Source organism: Aplysia californica, unplaced genomic scaffold (genome assembly GCF_000002075.1).
Source record: "Aplysia californica isolate F4 #8 unplaced genomic scaffold, AplCal3.0 scaffold00425, whole genome shotgun sequence".
NCBI classification, from domain to species: Eukaryota; Metazoa; Mollusca; class Gastropoda; order Aplysiida; family Aplysiidae; genus Aplysia; species Aplysia californica.
The window spans coordinates 562955-587694 of NW_004797695.1; the positions used below are offsets into that span (position 1 = coordinate 562955).

General features: G+C 38.7%; 1 protein-coding gene across 1 annotated transcript; it reads left to right on the forward strand.

Annotated features, from left to right (window-relative positions):
- The first annotated feature begins 2 nt into the window (after nucleotides 1-2).
- Nucleotides 3-22976, forward strand: LOC101855124 (transforming acidic coiled-coil-containing protein 3). Its single transcript, XM_013085999.2, has 16 exons — nucleotides 3-176; nucleotides 2584-2723; nucleotides 4249-4442; nucleotides 5055-7765; nucleotides 8213-8265; nucleotides 8832-8925; nucleotides 9641-9701; nucleotides 9980-10157; nucleotides 10547-10609; nucleotides 11732-11997; nucleotides 13127-13170; nucleotides 14038-14093; nucleotides 14620-14712; nucleotides 15122-15228; nucleotides 18143-18263; nucleotides 20114-22976. The coding sequence occupies exons 2-16, from the start codon at nucleotides 2592-2594 to the stop codon at nucleotides 20171-20173; spliced, it is 4233 nt and encodes a 1410-aa protein (XP_012941453.1). The 5' UTR covers nucleotides 3-176; nucleotides 2584-2591; the 3' UTR covers nucleotides 20174-22976.
- Nucleotides 22977-24740: the final 1764 nt, after the last annotated feature.

A 24740-nucleotide genomic window follows, 5' to 3' on the forward strand; every position in this document is an offset into this window, starting at 1 on the left:
GTAGTCTACTCTACTCTTCAAGCAATGCAGACGGCGTAGATCTAGATTAAGAGGCGAGCTCGTAACATTAAAACTAAATTCTAGTCCTTACTTCAATTAGATCTAGCGTGGATCAAAACCCCTGTCATCACTGATCAGACACATTTGTACCCAAGGCCAAGGCGAGAAAATCTGCGGTGAGTTCTCCAGTCCGTTGCCGTTGGATTGGACTTCCGTAACGAGCGACCACAACTATGAATGAGACTTGTAAGGAAACCGGCTAGGTTAGACGTCTAGATTAGATTCTAGTAGGGTTTGGGTTAGACTAGGGTTGGATCTAGATCTCTTCTTTATTGTGTTTGTTATAGTGGCCGCTCATTACGACTACGAAAGTCCTTCATACTTCATGCGTCTGTAATTCTCACTGACTTGAACTCGAATTGCAAAAATGAAACCAAAAAAAAGTCAACACAAAGTCAAAAACTTTTTGAAAACGGAGTGTGTACGTACATGGTGACCGGGCAACTAGATCTAGATCTCTAAATCTAGTCTCAGTATCTACGTGTACACGGTAACCGGGCACCTAGAATCTAGATCTAGTCTCACCTAGTCTCAGTATCTACGTACACGGTAACCGTTACCGGGCACCTAGTCTCTGTATATCTAACACGGTAACCGGAATGAAAATAATAAATATTTGTCCTGTGCTGGGTTTTTTTTTAACTTATATATGCACCCGTCTCATGTTCACGTGTATAGATCTACTTCTTTTCTAGTACTTAGTAATTTTTGCATCTACATGAATATATGGTCTTCATTTTCGCCACAAATCATTGATGTTTGAAAATAGTACAATAATATGGGGGGTTTCAGGGGGCATGCCCCCTGTATTTCTCAATGATTTGATGTTTTGGCAATTAGGATTGATATTTACTTGAAAACAATTTAACGAGTGCTTCCCATGACAGAAAAGAAGGCAAGAGTAAGGCAGAACAAAAAATTAAACCAAAAAAATCAGACTACTCGTGATCAAAATCGGGATGCTTGAGATTTAGGGCAGGGATGAGAGGCAGGTTCGGAAAATAAATTGATTCATTATTCTTCAAGGCCATCCCAGGGTTCATTCCAGTCTTTCCACACTTTCAATGACGGACAATTCATGTTTACTAGTGACTAGTGTGTTAAAGAAGGATCGGGTAATCTCACGGCAGGGGTAAACTCAAGGCACGACACCGGCAAATGTGAGCGACCAGAATGTGTGTGGAGCATCTGTGCTAAAGCAACCTGTGTTGCCGCAAAACTGCACGCCGCTGATAAGTAGGTCGACTAGTCGACTTCTTCTGACAGAGAAGGTGACTGTCGTGCATGTGTGTGAGTGTGTCGTCAAATCATTGACTCGGCTTTGGGATAGAGAAGGGGGGAAATGATTCTTGCCAGACGCACACCACCTACATTAAAGCGTATGCAAACCCCCGAAATGAAATTATAAAAAGTAAAGTTCACGTGCAACCAAAACTTAAAGGGGGTAATCTGCAGGTGCAATGCGTAATATACGCACATTTGTGCGTAAAGGGGAGCCCTGCACCTTGTGTTTCTTGTGAGAAGAAACAGGTCTGTTGTTGCTTGACAGTCCTATCCAATGTGTCTGTATGCCTTGTTTTCAGCTGAATTGATCTGTCATGAAGAAAGAAGCTGTAGTTTTCTGGTGTATGAGTAGGCCTACCGTACAGTAGACTTTGTTTATAAAAGTTGAAGTGTGACAAAGTTGTATATAATGTCACAGCATTTCATCATTTTTCACTGTTTAAATACAAAAGAACAAGGGTTTTTCAAATTTTCCATCGTCTTTGTTGTTCTGTGTAGTGCAGCTTTTCTTAACACACAACTAAATAGTTTCAGCAAATCTGGTTAACCTAAAGCAAGAAGGAATTTTGGGCCATCATCATTCCTCCCACCTAGATGACCCTTTTCCCATGTTTTCATTCACAACAATGGCAATGTTAGCTCACACACAAGACACGGTCACCCCCCCCCCCCCCCCCCCCCCCCAATCAAGTTTTCTTTCCCACATGGTGATGAGAGAGGGGCTTTGTTTCAAGCAAAAGAGACACTGGGAAGCTGCCAACCATCTCTAATTTATAATTGAGATTGCGATTGTCTTTTTTTTCTTCGGATATATCTTTTTTATAAATATAATATCAGTTTTATATTTTGGTTATATACTGTTTTTGTTCAGGCTAGAATGAGTACAATGATTGTAGTAGCATGAAAAACAATCACGGAAACTGATACTTACAACTTCCCTTGAAACCTCATTTTGTGTGGTCAAGGCATCTGTTTAAGCTTGGAATAAGTTTTTTGTTGTTGTTGTTTTTTTATTTTCAAAAGTTGGCAGTTCTGCATAAAATGCTTTATTATTCTTTTCATTAACACTCTCCTTAACATGAAGAAATTCTCTGGTCCGAAGAAGTTCATATTAATTATATCCAGACTTTACTGTACTTAGTTGTTGGTTGTTTTGGGGGTGTTTTTTGGGTAAATGGGGCAGGGGATTGTTGGGTTTTTTTTTGGTTAAAATTATTCTCTTCCGTATATTTTCATAAGGGTGAGAAATGGAGATACCAACTGATGAGAATGCTCTTGAAAATCTCCCCAAAGTCTACTCTCTTGAAAGAGCCTCCAACCCATGCAAGTCTCCATTGAAACCAGTCAATGATGAAAGACGTCTTACTGGTACTCCAAGGGTATGTTTTTGTCATAAATGTAAAGTGTTGTTTTGACTTGCTGCTGTGTTTTTTTTCCATTCTTCTTTCTTTTCAATCTTTTTTTTTTTTTACTGTAAATTTGATTGTATACCATGAATATGCTCATATACATTGCAGAGGGTGTTTCTGGCCCCTTTAGTAAGATTTTTCTTAGTACAGTCGAGCACAGATAACTCAAACATGCAAAACTCAAATTCATGGACAGCTCAGACAATACGCCATTCCTGGAATGAATACCTTTGACCCCAAATAAGACACATTTATGCACTATCTATCCATCCATCCTTTCCGTCTATCAATACTGGGTGTGAAATGCAAAATCATACAGGTTTAACACCCCTTGCAACACTATGAAGTTATTTTTAGGAGGCCAGACCTCCCAAATTAACGTTTATTATCTCCAATAGGACCCAGCTAAATGGGAACATATGATATATAAAGTGCTTTTCCCAAGGACACAACTTTGAACCAAACCCGCAATCTCACAATTACTACATTTACAAGTCCGATAGTCTAACCGCTATCAATGCCACATATCACATACATACTTTTCATGATGGCTATGATTTAATTTCTGTCCATTTTATCATCACAGTGGCTTCTCCTGATTTTCTTGAATATATCTGTTATTTTCCGTTTTATTGGTTTAATCGAATTACGGATGAGCCAAACACATTTGTCAGCTACTTCCATGTTTGAGATATCCATACTGGACTAGTGATAATTTTACTTTAGGTATAAACAAAAACTTGTTAAATAATTAGCCAAAAGATAAAAAATGTTATTAACGCAACTTCATAATAAAAACTACTACTGCATCGCAGACAATCCCCTGGTCTGCCTCTATTTTAGGGATGTGTTATTTACATTAATCTTTGATTCCAGTTCGTTACTTAAGTGGCATTTTAGGTTCCGCCAGTCAAGTGGCATTCTGGGGGTACAAATTTCCTCAACTCCGAGATCCACACCTGTTCCTGTCCTACATTTACTACCTATTTTCACCTATATTAAGATTCTCTGGCCAATTACAAATAGTTTGACTGCTCACACAAACGAATCCATCAATTGGGTGTGTTGAGACTTAAATTGTGGAATCCTTTGCATACTGAAAGAGTTAAAAAGTACTCTCTTTTACTTGACCTAGTTTTTGTAGTATCTATGACTCATACTAATAAATCCTCTACTTTTTAGATTTAAGCCTCTCTACTATTGGAACAGATTCTTTACTTTCCATTATTGAACAGCAGCCTATGAAGAACTTAAGGGTCACAAACAGATCTGAAGTGATTTTACATAATTAAATGTTTTCAGATCTACTTTACAATAAAGTTTATAACGACAGAGAGATCTTGTTTTGAGAAAGCTGTGTTCTTAATTATTTTATCGCTGTGTAGTCTGAATGTTAATGTACTGACTGACTATAAATTTTCTTCTTGTTTTTGGGGGGGTTTTTGTTCTTCTATCTGTAGACTTCAAGCTAGTATGGAATTTTTTTTTTTTTCAGACCCAAGAGAAAGATAACAAGACGCCAACATCATCACCGTTCACGTACATCCGGCAACTAGATTCTGCTGAGCGTTGGATCGAGCGTACCAGCATAGTGACCAAACAAGATCATGCTTTGAATCTTGAGCATGCTAAGGATATTCTTGATACTTTGATTTCATCACTCCCTGTATATGAACAAGCTAATAAGTGGTGAGAGAAACTAATAGCTTTTCATATTATTTTTAAAAGAGAGAAAAAGATATATAAGATATTTTGAAAAGCCAAAGCAATAGTACATTCCTAGTATGTTGTTTGATTGCTATGGTGTTTTAGAACTCGGTAAATTTTCTAGCTATTGATTCATGCTGCACTTTGGTCACAAGGAAAATTTTACTGGTCCTCTTGCTTGTGCTCTTTTTCATTTGGGTATGCACGAATAAGTGATTTGAAAAGTCATTAGATGTTGATGTTTCCGTTTTTCTTCCCTTTTTGCAATTTCTTGTATGTTGTTTGGTTCTTTTTATTGCATTTCATTTTTAAGATCTTTGGATTGTGATGTTGAGTAATATTCAACTTGAAAAAATATATAGGTTGTTTGCTTTGTTCTTATTGGAGTCTTATGAATACCTTTGTGAATCATTTCAGCCTAAGTTATCTTTTTTACCTTTTATATTAATAGGAATGTATTATATAGCCCTTATATAAATGTTGTTGGATCATGATGACACTCAACCTGTTGTTTCAAATGTGTTCATATTTGTTATTATTTACCTCAATATATTTAAATCATTTAACTAATTGAAAAACGTCTTTCTCCACCAGGCTCTCTGACGCTGCTGTGAATGGCGACTCTCCAAGGCCGCGTCCTGTTGACAAACCAGCAGCACAACAGACTGCCTCAGCAGTGGATGAGCTGGCGTCTCTGTTTGGAGAGCTGGACATCACACCAAAGTCTGTAGAGTCACCTCAGGCTGGAACTACACAGACAGAAGTTGTGAACCAAAATGTTCTCCCAGGGGCCAACTTGGGGACAGCACAAACAACACAACTTGAAGCAGATGACAGTTTTCACTCTGCATTAGATGAAGATGATGACGCTCTGCAACTTCAAGAAGAGAATTGTGAGCCAGAACAGGCACATTCTTCCCCTGCTGAAATGTCTGTAGAGTCAGGCCAAGATCCTTTTAAATGCAGTAAACAGTTGATGAATTCCCCTACAGTTACACCTTTGTCTGTTTCAGACAGTTTTAGACCATCCGAAGCTAACAGTTTAGAAGCAAAACCTACTGAGACAGAAAACTCGTCTGAACATGAAAAGGAAGAGGATTCAACTTCTGCACATTCTTCTCCAGATGCTGACAATGAAATTCAAATAACTCCAGTTAATGAGAGAACTGAATCATCTGAAATCAGTAAACCACATAAGGAAGCAATTGATTCTTCAATTCATCCTCAAATTACGCCTGAATGTGCTGAAATCGCAACTGAGAACTCTGAGGTCTTCACTGATAACCCCTTTCAGTGTCGCAAACAATTGCAAAATTCACCAGTTCTCTCTAAGTCTGCTTCTCCAGACAATGTAGCATTGGTCCAAGACTCTGTGCTGAATACTTCCTCTGATGGGGTGCTTAAAGTGCCATTTGAGCCAGAAAGTGAGTCGGTAATTTCCCCTTCAGCCCTGGTTCTTGAGAACATCAGAGATGTTTGTGGTGAAGATACAGCGGACCTAACAGTTGACCCTTTTAAACCTTCCCATCAAGTTGCCAATTCACCAGCAGTTTGTGACAGGCAGACAGGAAGTCTTGAACAAGAGGAGCTTCATGGTCAAGTCCTCGGGGTGGACAGGTTGCAGACTACTAGTGCTGCTGAAAGTACACATGATGAGGTCAAAGAAGAAACCATTTCCCCTCCAACGCTTGCCCCTGAGACTGAGTCATCTGGGAAAGTGGAAACTGCGAGTGGCCTGGATATCAATCCATTTGAGACAAAATCTCAAGTAGCAAACTCCCTTATTTTTAACAAGGCAACAGAAGATGGTAATGGAATAGAATGCGACTCTTCTTCCTTGAGTAGTACAACACTAATCAATGAAACAAATTTAGCTGACCAGGAAGAAACTCTGCTTGATGTCAATCCATTTGAGACAAAAACTCAGTTAGCAAATTCTCCTGTTCCGGGTGAGACATTGAAAGACAATGATGGAAAAGAAAGTTATGCCTCTTCCCACTTCAGTACAATGGAATGCAGTAAAACAGAATCACCTGCTCAGGAGACAGTGCAGGGCTTAGATGTCAACCCATTTGAGACAAAAAGTCAATTAGCAAACTCTCCTATCCCCAGTAAAATCTCAGGAGGTGGGGATGAAAAAGAGGTTGATGCTGATCCATTTAAGCCAAGATTTCAGGTTGCTAACTCACCAGTTTTGCAAGAAACAAGCACTGATTCTTCAACACCACAAGATGCTGGAGTTGCAGAAGCAAATACTGATACTGAAATATCTTTACAACAAAGTTCCCATAATTCAAACCTCTCCCCACCAGAAAAGGACAAGAAAATGGAGACAGATGTCATCAGTATTCCTGCTTGTCCAGAGAGTACAAAAGGATCCCAGTGTTCTGATAATATCCTGGATACTCCAGAGCCTAGCCATTTGCCCAAGGCAGTGACTGCTGAGGATTTGGTGCCAGTTGTTGAAATGGATACGACTGGGGCTCATGTGAATCTCTCCCACCCAGAGAAGGAACAGACCACATCCCCAGTTGTTCAAACTCTGTCTTCTGATTCTGACGAAAGTGCTATTACAACAGAAAAGAATGATGCTGCCATGGCTGAGGAGATGGAAGATACGTCGGATCCTTTCAAGCCCTCATCACAACTGACCAATTCACATCATGTTGCAGATACAAGTCAGGTATTCTCTCTCCCTTCCTCTGACGCTGATGTTTCCACCTGCCAGCCTGAAGATGATCCGTTTAAATCAAAATCTCAACTTCCAAACTCGCCTCAATTAGTAGATGACAATCCGTTCAAAACAAAACGTCAGATACCAAACTCACCTGTACAATGTGATGACAATCCCTTCAAAACGAAATCACAACTCGCAAACTCACCTCCACAAACAGTTGTTGAGTCACAGGAAAACCAAACTGATGTCAGTGCCTCAAGTGACTCTGCTCCTGCTACTTCTGTCTCAGAACATGTTCCCCCCCAAAAAGAGGAAAGCATGGATGTCAGCAAGAAGGAAAATCCTGGGAATGTCTCAGTTGATAAAATTCATCATCTTGATAAAGCTCCATCCACACCATTGTCTCATGGAAGTACAGCATCGACTTTAAGGCCTCCTGTAAGCTTACAATTCGATAGTAATCTCGATGAGAGATCAGAGGATGTAGGTCCTACTGAGAATGCATATGGAGCTACTGAAGGCAGTGGAGAATTGGATGCCATCACTGGTGCCAATGCTCAAAATGAACCAAAGGGAGATGGTATGCCCAAAAAAGAGGACGAAGAACTATTTGTTCCAGCCACTCAAGGTTTGTTTTTATATCATTTATGTAAACTTTTTTTCCTCTCTCTTTCTCTCTCTCTCTCCATTTGTCGCGGAATTGTCTGTCCCCAACATTAGTAATTTCAATTATAATTTAACTTTTAACTTCCAGCAATGTCAGTCTGTAAAATTTCATTTTGAAGTTTGAAATGTTGGAGAATTTTTTTTTGAAGAAATATCAAATAAATACAAAACTAACTAATGTCCATAAAAATTAAGCAGAAGTATGACTCATGCAGGATACAAAACTGACACCATCATTTTCCGCAATTTTGCGGGAACAATAAATGTGTTCATCAAGCTGTAGCCGCTCCCTACCCATATTCTCTCCCTCATATCCACTAATGAGAGCTATCAGCTTTACAGAAGCTTATTCTTTAGCGTGGACTGTGATTTTGTTCTAATATCATCTTTTTATTTTTTTGTCTTGTAGCGTTTGCTGATCCTGCATTTTTGGATCAATTGGAGAAAGCTCACAGTAGCAGTGTAAGTGCCCAATTTAACTAGTACTTTTTATATATATACTGCAAAATAGTTAGAAAGTCAGTATCCATGGCTTTCCTGGATTCCTCTCAATCAAAGAAAGAAGGCAGTCTAGAACACCATATTAGTCCGTCGCCATTTTGACAAAGAGTAGGCAGATATGCAGGTTAACAGGTTTCCCGAATACTCTTGTTCTTGGTTGTTTTCAAGCCTTACTGTTGTGTAGGTCAATCTTGTAGTCCCTCGCCACTAAGTCCTGTTCAACAGTTACTGTATTTTTGTGCTCCAGAAGAAGGAAAGCTTTGACATGATTCAGAGCTACTCGCAAATCTGCTACTGTGGTCATTAGGATGTCCTGATAGGTTGTGTCATGTTGAATATAGGTACACAACTGTCTAAATGGGTTAATGAAAATAGTTTTACAAGATGAGAAATTGGAAAGATCATAATGATGGCCATACTAAGGGGAAGGTGGGTATGGAATATTTTTGCCAGTTTTTTTTTTTTCTCTCTGATAATATAAGGGGTGTTTTTAATTTGGGCTGTACTCTTGAATTTCTCATTTCCAGTCAGTGGATGTAAAGAGAGGTTCTGTTCTGTTGAAGTTTGATCCTCTTCAAGAGCATCGGTTGGAAGTATCTTTTGCCAAACCTTCCAGTCCGGGTAAGTGTCACATACTGATTTACTGATTTATTTTTGTGTATAATATGTGTTTACTTTTGGTCTGGTTGTTTATAACTTTTCAGTTATCCCTGATAATGAAAGGGTTTCATTAGGGCACATTCCCACCATAACTGTATTTATGAAGTGTAGAACAGAACTGTTTTGACTTCCATTCAGTTACAAGCCTGCTTGTGACCTTTATTTTTTTTTCCACATGGGGAAAAAAAAGTCTTTTTGCTTCCTTTCTATTCGTATGAATCCTATGCAGCTTATGTTTTTTGGGAATTTAGCAAGATTCTCTAAAAGTCCTGAGACGGCATCAGGGATGTGTAAAACACTATCCACGTCATATATTTATATTACCTTTACCGTGGATATTTGTGGTGACAGTCAGCTGCAGTTCATTCTCTCACAATCCGCAGTATGTTGGTCACATACTCTTTGCAGTTCATTCCCAGGCTTTTGGGGTTTTTTTTCATTGTTCATATCAAATTGGTGTAAAGAATAGTTGGTAACAGATTTGCCCTCGAAATGTATGTGTTGTCCTTTTTTCCCTAAAAGTGCGTATATTTTTATTAACTCTCCCAAGAATCTCTGATCTGAACCCTCTTTGTGACTCTGTATTAACAATATTTATGATATTGGTCATGAATAATGCCAAAATCCTTTGTCATAATACATCTGTTGTTTTTATTTTTTCCTTTACCTTTTCCAGGTCAAGTTCAAAAAGGAACTCGTGTTTCTGATATTTTCAAGAAACAGAATAAGTCCGGATTGTGAGTGATATTCTTATTATTTTTTTATGTAATTGACCTCTATAAGATATTGCTTTTACTCTAGAACACAACAGGCTACTTCCATCACCATCTCCATAAGCTGGCCTTTGGCTTTTAAGTTCAAGTTTAATACGATTTACTTTGTGGAGGTGTGATTGTACACACTTTTTGACAGACTTTATCATTTTCATTCGCTTTCTAATTTTTTGTATCATGGCTTTGTGTTATGTCAGGGTGTAGCCACTGAGACAACTAATCCTATATTTTGAATATTTTAGCCTTTCCAGTTCAGATGAAAGTGTCTGTTTGTTCGGCACTCCGCCTAAAGTGTCTAGGAGGAGAACTCTGACTCGACAAATGCACAGCACTTGCCAGCTGTCCATAGAAGAAGAAACTCCAGCCAACCAGGTAGACATGTACTTCGACATGGACAATGACGGAGATGGTATGGCCTCAGTAAGTACTCACTATATTAAGTTTTTTCTCAAATCCTGGTGGCTTCTTGAGTATAAGATTTTTTTAAAATATATAAGTTGCCTGATAACTAAAAGTAAAACATACTTAACAATCCTGTTCTTATCTTATTTAATTTATTAGAAGAATAAGAAACACATGCTTTGATTCTTTTTCAAAGAAAAATGTGGGTTTTCTTTTTCTATACATTCTTTAGAATTCAACTTGCACTGTGGTATATATTATCTACATCTTTGGTTGTTTTTGTTTCTATGTTGTTTATTATAAGTTTTCACTCAGCGAAAGCGAAATACCACAAATGTTAATAATTGTATTGCACCCTGGGCTTCATCATATTTTCCATTCTATTAAGTTGGTTTTTTTTCCACCAGATTTTATCTGACAACTTGTTACCCGAAGAAAGCAAAGAGGGAAAGTTGGTGGATGTCGTTGAGGTAGGTCAAATACTTCCCATGAAATGCAACAAGTTTGTAATTATATTCTTCTTCTACGAGTGCTGTAACAAAATTATGTCTTAGCAGGTTAGTTGGGGGGGGGTTTTCCCCCTCCCTCTGGTATCCTTAGGATGTCGAGCGGATGTGCATGTTTCGGTCCTGTGCTAAGTGTGTGGCGTCTGTGATAGATCATGTTGTTCCAGGACCCCATCCAGCCAGGTCTTACTTAGTCTTCCTCTTGATTGGAAGCCAGATTCACGGGTGTGGTAAGCTCTTGCTGCTAGTTGTTTCTGGGGCATTCGGGTTAGATGTCCGAACTATTTGATTCTTTCATGCTATATGAAATTCATAAGTGGTTGTATTCAGGCTTGTGGGCATATGGTGTCGTTCCTGATGCGGTCTTTTCTGGTGACACCGATGGTTTGCAGAGACACCTCATTTCGCTTACATTGATTTGTTTTTCCTTGTGCTTTATTTAGGGACCACATATATGGCACTGGTATGTTAAAGTTGGTATGAAGATAGAATTGATCATTGGTAAGCTGGGTTTTGACTTCAATTGGGATGCTCTTGTGACTGAGCAGAGATGCTAGCTGGTAGGTCACTGCATTTGCCTTCTTAGTTCTTGTTTTTATCACTTTGTCCATATGCCCATCTTGTGTGAAGATACTTCATAAATATTTGAATTCCTCTACTTGTTGGGGTTGTGTTCTGTCAATAAGGATGTTGAGTTTCTCTGAGTTTCTGCTGACCTTCATAACTTCTGGTCAGTTTTTGAAGTGAATTCAGACAAATATTTGGAAAGTGTCAAGTCATTGTAGCTTGTGTCGATGGAATTTATTAGCATGTACATTTTTGGAAGTTTTTATTCACTGCGATGAGCCTATGAATAAGTTTCAAGAAGCAAACAATGGAAGTTTTCAGAATTTTTCCTTGAAATGAGAAAGGAAGATGCTGTTTATACTTGATCATTTGCATAAAAGTTGGTTTTGTTCCGCCGTATTGGTTTCTAGGTTGGAGTTATGGGTGGCATATGGGTAACCTTGCTGTCATGCTCTATGTGCGGCTACACTTCTCAGTCTTGACTATCAAAGGCCTCATGCTCTTTTACATTTGTTCCAGATGCCAAAGTACACAGAAAGTGACTTGAAAAATATCCGCAGTAATTTGACCCTTCAGTATCAAGAGCTCATGCTGAAAAAGGATAGGGAATTCCAAGAGAGGCTCAAGGAACAGCAGGAAAAGAATGCAGCCAGACTGGCAGATGTGGAGAAGGAAAAGACTAGCCTACTGGCCACTGCTGAAGAAGAGAAGGCAAAGCTTAAGGAAGCAATGGATAGCTTGACCAAAAAAAATAAAGCTCAGAAGCAGAGTCTTGGCAATTCACAGTGAGTCTTTAATCTCATGAATAAATATGTTATGATATTGTGATTGTCATTTCACATGTCTGTTATTTAAGAATGTAGATGTGTAGATACACAGGAAATTTTGCCTCAGATCCCTCCACCTGCTTTCAGGTTTGATTTTCATCCTGAAGTTCGAAAGGAATTAATTTTTACTATTAAGGCTGTTTCCCCTCTTCCTTCCCATCTCTCGCTCTCTCCCTCAATTGTTCTCTTAATACTCTTTATATCCGGATTTTGTGGACAGAAATCTGTAGGAAGAGAATATGAACTTAAAGGGAATTGATTTCAGATGCTGTTTCAAAAGTCGATGTAGTTTTATTATAGATACATTTGAACTCATTTGATTAGTCAATTTTATCGACAAATGTTCGCCTTTTACAAAACCTATGAGAGTCTCTCTTGTTGATTTCTCTATAAGGAGGACAATTCTTACTCAATTATGGGTTGTTCCCAACTTTAACATAGCTGACGTCCCGTCCCCTTTCTCTAATTGATCTGCTTGTTCCTGATACTTGAATGAAGAGTGCTATATTTATACAAATAAACTAGTGATGGTGGAGCAAGCAGTAACTACGATTAGAGAATTTCAAATATTGAAATGCATATGTGAGGCAGCGTGGTGAAATCAGGCGCTCGTCAAAACACAGAAATTGGAGAAACAGGCATTTTTCCGTCAGTTTGGATTTTTTTTCTTCTAATTTTTGTTTTTTGGCTCCACACCTTGTATGTTCATTCAGAAACACTTTTATGAAGCCACCAAACTTTGGCGGCCATTTGCTCGCTAATTTTACTTCTGAAAATTGGCGACCGTATCTCCTTCAGTCGCAAATATCTTGACTTCTATTAAAGATAAATTTATATTTTTTTCATCCAGAGCAAAGCAGATGAACAGACTTTAAGATGATACCAATAACTCCATATGCCCCAAAACTGAGGAGCGCCTGATTTCACTGCGTCTTGACACATATGATCTTGCAAAACACTATTTCAAAAACCCATTCTTATATACCAGGGCTAAAATTTGATGTGTTTATGGGAGTTATTCGTTTAGTAAGGAAAGATTTCACATTGTCCTGTTTAAAAACTTGTTTTCTGTCTCTCTGATCACCAGGAAACTGATGAATGAATTTGATGAAATCATCAAGCAGCTGACCAGTAAGTAATGCCTCTTAGATAACCTAATAGTGTTGATAGGGGCGTTAAACCTATACCATTTCACCAGTAAGTAACATTGGATGAAATAAAAGCCTTTTGTTTCCCTACATTCTGTTGCCTTTTAACATTTTATAGTCAGCAGGCACTTAGAGAAAGAAACCCAAAGATTGCTAAGCTAGATTAGAGTAAAAACTGAGGGTTAGTCAGTAGGCCCACTGGAAATAGTAACCAAAGTGTCTGTAATAATAACTCTTGCTTGTTGCAACATGAGGACCCCATGCAGACAGGTACAGACTTGTTTTTGATGGATATGTGTATGCAGTGTTTGACTGTAAAACATTATAAAAGAGAATAAGAGATTCATAGCTCTTGCAACAGCTTTTCTGGCTGCTCCCCCCACACCCACTCTCAAATCTTAGACAAAACACGAAATGAAACTTATCATATAAAACTGCAGTTTATTCTTCATGATGGCCCTGTACCAGAGGGTACGGGGTTAAAGGTAGCATGATTGACATTAACAATTTTTTAAACATCATTATTGGTGAGAACTGCTATTACCTTATGGAATATTATGTCATTATGGGTATTTTGCTTTTCTATTTTGAACAACTTGATGACTCTTACTACGAGAAAAGAGGATTTAAGACATTCTTTTTTACATACATAATGATTGCAAGCTGCAGGTATTTCTGTGGTGAGGGCATAATGTGGTTAGTAACGATCTTTACAACATTACATCTGAGAGAACTGCTTGGTGTATGTTATAGATTGTTTCTATTTATTGAGACTAGGTTGCCATATTTCTGATAATCCCCTAGGTGCCTGGATGTTTGTTTCTATGAAGTTTTTATTGTGCTTTCTCAGAGGACAAAGAGGAGCTGAATGTGCAGCTGTCCCAGGCAACAAAGCAGGGTGAACTTGTAAGTTTCATGTGTGACAGATGCTCTTATCACTGGCAAAGAAAATGTAAATGAACATTCGAAAAACTAGGCTGTAAGGTAGTTTTACTTCTCTGGAATAATATTAGATATATTATACACAAGTACTGTACTTTGTGCACCCTTTTCTTATCAATTGCAGTATGTCGTACAGAATTTAAACATATATGCCTGGGTGGTTGGCGGGTGCCCTGGTGTGGTTTGCTTCTTCTTTCCTATTAAACATCTATCATCCTTATCTCCCCTTCTTTTTTTTTGTTTATTACTCTCTTGTAACACCTCTGATCTTCTGGCGCTCATATGGCCCTATGCAGTTGCGAGCTCCGTAAAACATCTTCTGGAAAAAAAACCTTATATGCAGATGAAAAGATAGAGTGGTTATAGGAAATGTCAGTTCACTTATTGAGCCAGTTTCCTTTAATATCATAGAGTCCACTGTAATTGAAAGTAAGCCGTGATTTAGTTGCAGTTTTACTTTCTTTAGCCTTGACTCTCTTTTTCCCTTCAGTACCTCCAAGATAATAAAGAACTGGAAAAGTCTTTTGATGACCTCTTACATCGCTATGACAAACTGAAGGCCACTCTGGAGAAAGCTGCAAAGGTGGGCATCGTAAATTATCCTTCTAACACTGTGTTTATGAGTCTTGTTTGTTTCAAGTTATATTGAAGCACAGAAGCTCAGGATTTATTTATATTATTACTGTGCTTTGTATCATCTTGGCAACAGGTAAGAATAACAGAAAAATAGGAAAAAGCTACATGTATCTCCATCTAGTGTTCTCATCTAACCTGTTTACCCTCAGTACCATCAATAAGATAATTTTTATATATACCCCGTGTATGTGTCTTCATTGACACACAAACAATGAAATGTATTTTGCCTTTTAGGGTATTCCTTGGTACGTTTAAAGGGTTTACATGCATAATTACGTTCATGGAGTTTCAATTAGATTTCAGCAGATTTGTTGACTTATGATTATTGTTTGTTTTTGTTTTTTTTCTCTTTGTAGAATGAGAAAGTGCTGACACAAGCCGTTCAAGGTGCTCAAGAGAAGTTCAAGAGTGTTCAGGAAACTTCCAAGAAGATCAAGGACACAGCAAAAACAAAGCTATCAGAGTATGTGCTATTTATATCTTTAACTTTTCTAACTGTAATGATAATAATACTGGGAAGTTATGTCGTGCCTAATCTCTAGGAAACCTCTGATTCTGAGGGCTATACAATTCAGAATTATCACTCAACTGACAAATCAAAAGGCAGAAAATTCACATTTTGGGACCATTTAACACACAAACACACACACACTCACATTGTTGCATTCAAAATTTACTGGCAGAGGGTAGTGTTGAACGAATGTGTCTTTAGGCTTTTTTTAACACTTTGCAGTCACTTGGCGCAGGTGAAAATTATCCGTTCCGGTCACCTGGCGCCCGTTGCAGTCACTCTCCTGACTGGGTGACCAGATGGGGTATTTTGTACTGCTGGCTGTGTGACTGCAAAATGTTAAACTCTCTGTGATGTTATAAAACATATTTCTTTTGTGAGAAAATTCCAAATCTTCAGGGCATAGGAAGAAAAAACTTTCCACCCGACTTGTTAAACTTTTCTGCTCGTTAATGAGATTCTCATCTGTTTTGAGGCTTTGTTGTTCATGCACTTATGACACAAAAGAGCAATTTTGTATTCAATTCCAACTTTTAACTGGTAGCCAATGCAGATTTATCATTAAAGGTGTGTTGCGTTATTTTGGGATTTTCTTGAAGTTAAATTGTGTAGCTCTGTTTTGGAACTATTACAGTCAATAATCATTTCCAAGATGCCAAGAAGAGAATTATTACAGTACTCAAGTCTCAATATATAAGAAATGCTGAGATGAGAATCTGGAGAACATTTTTATTCGTAAGATGAGAAATTTGACTTATTCTCCTTAATTCACAATTGTTTGCATATGTAGACCAAGCTTCGGATATCTCGGGGTTTTGTCTAAATATCAAATGGCTTGCTGATCCACATTTTTGTCCTTAACCCTTTCGTTGCCAGGGGTTATATGTTCCTAACTATCTGCACTGATTTTCAGCTTAGCTCGTTACCCAAGACAGCAGACTAATGTCCCAGTGCTAAAGGACGCGCAGTCTAGATCTAGCGTACTCGTAACATATTTTGGATACCAGGTCTTCGATTGTGTCACTTTTCTCGCTTTACTTATACCCCATTTCCTCCCTTCTTACTCATAATTTTGAATAACCTGCACATCTAAGTCAAAAAGTGAGTTTATTTGCCTTTTTAAAGTCATTTCGACGTTAACATTTTACGAGAGCATGCGGCCGCCCGCAAGCCTAGATCTATATTTATTTATCGCTTGCAAGCCTAGCAATTAAGTAATACTAGCAAAATTGGTACCGATATGCAAGTCTTTTATTCCCAAATACAAATCTATGCAGCGCTTGTGGCTGAAACTCTGCACAGAAGAATTAGAGCCAGGTTATTAACGTGACGTACATGTAATGTCATATAGACAACCAGGAGCAGCAAGTTTTGCCAACTTCCGTGACGTACATGGAACAGCACAGCGCTAAAAATGGCGCATTTTCATGACGTACCAGGTACATTATAAGGCAACAGAGGGGTTAACTCACTGGAGACTGGGCCTTTTTGCGTGTCTATGTGCGCTGAAGACTGGCATTTTTGGGCGAATTTCAATATTTCAAACAACACCCTTCCCAAAGTCATACAACCACTATTGTTACACGCATAACAGAACTAAACATGCCCACTATGACACACAAAAACAGAAAGGCAATATCTTCTATTTTTTTATTTATAGTTTTTTAGAAATGGTTTTTTCAAATGTGGTAAAATTTGTTCCTCGCCAGAATTTTTAATTGTAATGTCTTGTTTAAAAAGAAAAAAAATTAACCTTGTGTGTGTCTTTTATGGTGTTTTGTTTCAAAATGAATCAAAAGTCCAATCTCATGAAAAGGCAGGAAATCAATATGGTAATCCTTATGTATTAACTGTCTAATCGACTTCAGTGTGAAAAAAGCAGGGCTCCAGCCAAAGCGGAATTTTGCATTTGAAAGTTTAGTCTAGATCTAGAACATTGTCTATCAGAATCAGTGCTTTGATGCTCATTTACATTGAAATCAGGATCCCCGTGGCCTAAAATATCATAATCAGAATTTTCTGAACTGTCAAAGTCGTCAAACACTTGAAAAATGTTTGCTTTTTGTGCTGCCAAGTGGGTGGTTGGCAGGTGCTCTGGTGTGGTTTGCTCCTTCTTTCCTATCAAACAACTCTCGTCCTGATCTCTCCTCCTTCTTTTTTTGTGTTTCTTACTCTCTTGTAACACCTAATCTTTGGCACTTATATGACCTTATTGTGTTGCAAGTGCCGTAAAACTCTTACTAAAGTGTTGCGAGAACAGACACCAGTCAGAGAAATGAAGTGGGTGGTTGGCGGGTGCTCTGGTGTGGTTTGCTTCTTCTTTCCTATCAAACATCTATCGTCCTTATCTCCCCTTCTTCTTTTTTATGTTTGTTACTCTCTTGTAACACCTAATCTTCTGGCGCTCATATGACCTTATGCAGTTGCGAGCGCCGTAAAACCCTCTACTAAAAAAAAGAGAGAGAAACGAAAGTAGGGCCTCAGTGTGACTTTCTTTCCTTCCCGGTCGATAACTCTAAAAGTTTCCAGCCAATTTCGGTGAAACTTTGCACGAAACGAAACAAAGGTCGGCTGCAGGGTAAGAGGTGGTTCAAGCAGCTTTTGCGCGCATACTTTAACGAGGAGAAAACGCGAAACTTGTGCTCACAGGGGGTACATGAACCGCCTCTCAGGAAAATATTGGTGCTCGCAAATGCGGCGTGAAACGTCTCCAGTGAGTTAGCATATCATGTTTATATTTAAAACAAAAGTAAAACTTTTGTCTGCTTTTGGCCAATTTACCTTCCTTTAAGAGATTCTTGCTGTCTGACATCTGTTAGGATTTATAAATACCAAATAAGGAGGAAGAAATATATTGTCATTTCAGGCAAGAAGAGAAGTATAACAAATTAGAGACATCCAGCAAGGCTGAAATCACAAGGCTTGAGGCAGCTTTGAAGAGAAAAGAAATGGATGTGACAAGACTGGAATCAACATTGCAACAAAAGGTAACTTTGGGGTTGTTGTTTTGTTTTGTTTTGTTTGTTTTTTGGGGGGGGGTTTTAATTCAGTTCTGTCTCGTGTAGATCTGAATTTGTTTTGGTGACCCAGGAACAAAAGCCACAGTTTGGAAACCAATATTGATCTTATAGTTTACATTCCCACAAAATGGCCTGTTGTAACAAAGTGCCTGTTTCGATCTTCAACTCATCCACCTTTGATAGTTGATAGATTTAAAGATTTTTCCTCATGCTTTCTCCATGGCCCTGCTCCTAAGACTTTTAGGATTGAGCACCCAGTCGGGCAGGGGAGGGGTGGTGCTCAGTGGTTCTACAGGCAACAGGTATCGTGTTTGCCTGTCAACTCAAAGGTCTGGAGTTCAGTCGACGTTGTTGTTTTCTACAGCCCCTGATCCTATGGTAGAAGTCTTGTGTGGAAGTCTTGCTCATTAAACATCCCTTGTCAGATCTAAAGATTGAGAAAAGTGGACTCTTTAGACCACTGTCCGTGCAAAATTCAAAATTGATCCCTACCCAAAGCAAAAAAAAAAAAAAGAATATTTTAAATAATTAATGTATGTGTTTTTACGCCCTCATCGACACAATTTAGATCGTTTAGAAGGAGGGCTTCCAACCTTGCCTGTCAGGGCTGTCCCAGGTTGAGCAGGATACAACATACCAACGGAAAAACTCTATAAAAGTTCACCCCATCTGGGAATCGGAACTCTGATTTCCTGCATGGGACAATGAAACACCTAAGCCCTACACCACAGACAGAAGGCCCAAAACTGAAGCCTTTCTAGTCAATATTAACATTTTAAGAGTACCTCCAAAAAGGGATGTGGTTTCCTGTAAGACAAGGGATGATTCTACATTCTGTCTCGATAAAATGGACGAGTACATAAAAATCAGCTGTACAGAGAGGTGAAGATTTTATTGTCAGTTACCCCCTGATCTCTATCAGAGGCACAGAGAACAAGAAAAAGAGCACCTGGTCTTCTCAAATACAGTTGATTAACTCCAAGATCCCATCATCACCCTGCTTGCATTAAAGTATTGAAAAATGATAACTGAGCCATTGAAAGCCTTAACTGTTTAAACATGGACAGCGTTCACAGCGTTAGTTGGAAAATCCCGCAACCAGGGTAGAACACTGTCAGTTTTCATTGATATTTTTCATCTCTTTCATTATTTCTGCCGAACCCCTTTCTCAACAAAGACTAGTCACACAATCACAATTCCTTTATTGTCAGCTTCTGCTTCCAGTAATCTTTGATTAGATATATGACTTGACTATTATAATTATTTCTGCACATCCTGGGTGGTTTACATTGGCTAGCAAAAATTTCACCGAAAATAGATTTCTCAAAAACGTGCTGAAAATCGCGTGTTCAAAAAGTAAAGAGTTAGTTTGATACTTGAAAAAAATTGTTATTCAACCCTGTCCCAAGTTTCAAGATCTTGGAAGTCTAGTCAGTACAATCAGAGAACCTTTTAATATAAAGTATTTAGAGACTCCTGAAAGGAAATGGTCATTATGTTTTTAAAGAAAAATAGGCCTTATCTGAACAATACGGTTCCCCTAAGAATAGAAGAAATTGCAATAGACTACCTTTTGATATTGCTGGATGAACTTGAAAAATTTAAGCCATTTCAAGTGAAATTTTTAAAATCTCATAGTTTGTGTGAACATTGACTTTTGCACTGACAGCTTGATATAGTTATTGGAGCAGATTCCTCTCTTTTTTGCAAATAAAACATCCTCATTGATCATTCAGAGCACACTACTTTTGACAGAAAAGGTCTTGTCTAATCTCACTACTCACTGCATTTTTTTTTTTTGGCCTTGTCTGTTTCAGGTGGCCGAAAACAAGGAGCTCACTGACCTGTGTGATTCTCTGATCAGCAAAGTGTCTTAATGGGGTTGTTCTTTGTTTTTGTTGGGTTTTTTCTATAAATAATATTCATTTTCTTGGTTTGTAAGTTGACAGTTTTGTTTTGTATTTACATGTACATATTATTCATCATTGTGATTTGTTGTTCCCATACAGTTTACTTGTTCTCATTAGCAAATCAGCATCAAAAGATGCTGCTAACCTCAACATTTTTTTCTGCTATTTAGAAAAAGAGGTCATTGATCTGGACTTCAGAAAATGTATATTCCAGAATTTTTCTCTGCATTTGTTTGAAATTTGAAGCAAGAAAATGGGAGAGATATTGACGATAGTCTTCTGTTATCATATCATGTCTTTATCATCATGTTTTCTTAGGATATTCATTAATAATTATTATCTTGAGCTTCTGTCTAGTGGAACAAAAGTTATATGTATGGTGTGATGGTTAGGCTCTTTGCCTTGATAGCTGAATACATTAATCTCCGCCTAAGATCCCAGTCGTTGGGAGAAAGGAAAATGCGAGGTATTTGGAGAACGGGATCTTACCCTACGCACCAAGGGGAGAATCCACAGTGACTCATGATCAGGTCCACTATCTGTGAAATGATTCTGCTTTACTCGGAAATGAACTGGCATGACCCTGGGGTGGGTTTATGACTCATGATGAGGAAAGAGTGGGCAATGTTGATGACCAATCACTATTGCATGAGGCTTGCAATTTCCACTTATTCAACCACGAGTCTCAAGATCTACGTCTATCTTGTTGCTCCTCCCCTGTACCTGTCCAAGATTTACAGCTTTCTATCTCTAAGAGAGTTCCCCCGCCTCTATTGCGTTTTGACCGCTCCAATTAAAATTCAGTCTCTCTAGAAACTGCTGCTGTGATCCCACTTTGTGCGGTCATGTAGGCCCTACCTACACGTGTATGGTGTACGACCAGGTGGTGAGCTCATATGCTGGTGAGGTGTTTGAGGAAAACAAAGACATCTGTGTGATCCTGTCTGGGGCAAACATTGTACCGTTTCATCGAGATTTATAACGGAGCTGTGATCACATTCACGATGCGGGCAATACAATGATCACTAAATTTTCACTGCTTGGTTGATTAACTGCGCCCGCCCAGGTTTTTGTTTCGTAAATTATTATCTGAAATGCGGGATCATAGGGATGATTTTTGTGTAGTATAAATTATGTTTTCTTAAAACAATAGGATCTTTATCCAACCGAGATCATAAACGGTGGGATCTTAGGGAGAGACTACTGTATATACATGAGGTCATTTCGCATGTGGCCGTGATTATTTTGTCTTACTACTCGGACTTGGTGTCCCACTCTGCCTGGAGTGGCTCTGACTGGCATGGATGAAGCAGTCCGTCTTTTTAATGATCTTGATTGTGGCGATGGAGGCATAAAAGATTGTATAAAGTACTTTTTGGATTTTGTTTTTCTCGTAATTCCCAACATTTTTCATTTTTAACATAAAGTGCTCTGGTGGTTTCAATGCAGATTTTTATTGTGAATAAGACATGCATTAAAAATATGTAACTGTTTTTTTTCTACTACAAATCAAATGTACAAGTCAAGCATGTTGGACTTGAGCATTCGTAGTATGAAATGTTGGATAACTCGTTGACTTAAAGTCTGGTGAAGCGAATTCAAGTGAATTGTGCTTCATTGTGTTACTTAGCTTTCAGTTTATAAGAGAACCTGGAAGGCAAGGCAAATTATGTTATAGGCTATGCATGCATTGCTATCTTAAGTCATTGTGTGCCTTTTTTCTTTAAACTTAAACTTGAGTTGTGTTTACGCCCCCATCAGCACAATTTAGATCATTAAAGAGGTGATTGTCTTCTATGTGATATAGCTGACAACGCAGATTTGTTTGTAACAAATGAGTTTCTTTCAAATGGCACCACCATATGTAACCCTCTCTTTGATCTTGTCATTTACTTGTCACCCTCAGAGAAGAGGCTGTGTGGAAAGTGCATTCTAGTAGTACTGGTGCTTGTGAATGTATTGTGATTACCACTATTGTAGAGTCCGCTTAAACCAAAATCTGCGGGACTCCCAGATTCACTTCGGATCAGCCCTGTTTTCAGTTCAGAGAGATTGCCCAAATTAATAGTGAATAGTAAAAAAAATAGGATTCTATTTTCTTTTTGGTTTTCCGCTGTGTTTGGTTTAAGTGGACTCCAGTGTATAACTATATTTTGCATTTTGTTTTTTGAATTATGTTATTCAGTCTTAACTGTTGCCTTTTTGGTCTTCGTCCAGTTTGAGACAGCTTGCCCGCACATTTGATTCATTTTTAAGTATGCTATGAATTATGAAAATGCTGATGATTTGTAAATCAATATCATATCTCCCAAGTCCTTCCTTTACTTCTGTCTATCATTTGCTTCTGTGGATGCTACACTTGACTACTATTGATATATTATGCTTCTGCTTGTCTTGAACCACTTCCACTTTCATTCTATTATGTCACCTATCTCTGAGTAATTGAATGTGTTGTGTTTTGTTTTGTTCCTCACATCACACCCAAGCTTCTCACCTACATGATGTTGCTTGTAGTTTTTGTTATGTTCTTATGTTTACTTTTCACATTGTCTTGATCTAAATCAAAATGATCAAACTGTTCCATCTTTTACTGACTATCCCAGATTTCTAACTGACCATTTGTGTGTTTATGAAACCCTTGGCCTTGATCTAAAATCAGTGCACACCGTTTGAAACCACCTGTTACACATTCTTGTGCCTTATGTAAATCTATTTTTTTCCACTGTCTTGGAACTTTATTAAATTATCAATAAAGCCATCTTCATTCTAAGAATGTCATTCATGCCTTTTTATTTTGCAAGAGTGATTTTCCACTGAGGTATTTCACTAATTTTCCTGTAGCGGGTTCTCAGAGAATCCAGCTAGGACTAGAAGCTGTCAGTCTGTCTTTTAGTTTTTTTTCCACTGCTGTATTGTCAGTGTGATTCTTTAGATGCAGAAGTCTGGAATCAAGTTTTTTTTAGCCACTTAAGCATCTGAAAGGGACTCCACGGTGTGTGGCCTACGCAGAGATAAAAATATTTAAGAGTCCAGTCGTGGCCAACATCAAGAAATAATGAGTATAGTATGACCAACCAGCAATACAAGGCATACAACGCCTTGAATCACTTGAGAAACATATTCTGGTGTGTACTTGGCGGGTGCTCTGATGAGATTTGCTCCTTCTTTCCTTAAAAACATTACTTACTACCCATTACGCCATCTGGCGTTTAGGGCAGCAACAAAGGATCTCTAGCTCTCTGTTTTGGGCCATCTTGGTCAGCGTTCCCCACGAATGATTCCAGGACTTCATTTCAGACTCTACTGTGCATCTCCAGGTCACTTTGGGTCTGCCCCTTTTGCGACGTCCTTCGGGTGTCCAGTGGAGGGCAGTCTTCACAATAGAGTCTGGAACATTATCATCCTTCAATCTCTCCTTTTTTGGTGTTTATAAAATTTCTCTTGTAACACCTCTAATCTTCTGCACTTATATGACCTAATTGTCTTGCAAGTGCCATAAAACGCAAACTAAAACATCCTCTGAAAGGAAGCAAAGGTTGAGGGGGGACCTAACAGAAGGCGGGAACAGTACATAGAAACCTAACGATACAGGCAGGCAGAATGGCACGAGACAGTGATTCATTGCAGAAAGGTCAAAGAAGCAATGTCCAACTGCTGTAAAAGCTAAGAAGGTGGGAAACATAGCTGATCTTCATATAAACCATTTGCACTGCTGGATTCTGAAACCCCTCAGATTGCCTCTTGTCAGTTTCAAAGGTTATTTTATGCTGAGCAAACGTCTGCTCAATTTTGGGACCAGAACTTGATAAAAACTAAGACTGGGGGCTCTTGTGGCCTAAAGGTTAAGGCAGGTGTTAGCCTCTCATTCAGAAGGTCCCGGGTTTGAAACTGGGTCATCATCATCATCCAGTGCCAGATCTGCCACAGACATCGGCGATCATGGGTCTCCATTCATTTGCTAGGATGCTCTGAAAAAAGCTACGTTTCCCTGATCTTTCCCTGTCACCCACTTGTTCAGATTCCCCTAGGTTGCTCTGGGTCTACCCCTGCCTCACTGGGCAGCGACGGAAAAATTTTCTTCTCTCAAATTTTCTCCTTTCACATCCTTTCCTGCTCTCTAAAAATGTTATGTCGTCTGCTTTCGTCTCCACTTTCTGCCCCCACCCCTTCACCTCCTTTGCACCCTCCTCTGGGCTCCTGACTCTTTCTGCGACCTTTCTACTGCTCCTCCTTGGCTCCTTACTGCTGTCTTTCAACCACATCCCTGATCTTATGGTAGGTAAGATTCCTATACTGAAAGCAAGAGTCTAAATTTTAGTGAGTTGTAAGAGTGTAGTTGCTTGAGGGTTCAAGTTACAGTCGCATATTCCTTAAGAGAGGCATTTAACTGTCCACCTAGTTGCAAATGAGAGAGGAACTTGGGAATGATGGAGATAAGCACCACAAGCCTAGCCTTCATGGACAAGGGCAAAAAATCTCGGAAGTCCCGCCTGCAAGTTGTGCATGTATTATTAAAGATCCCTTTAGTGGTCCA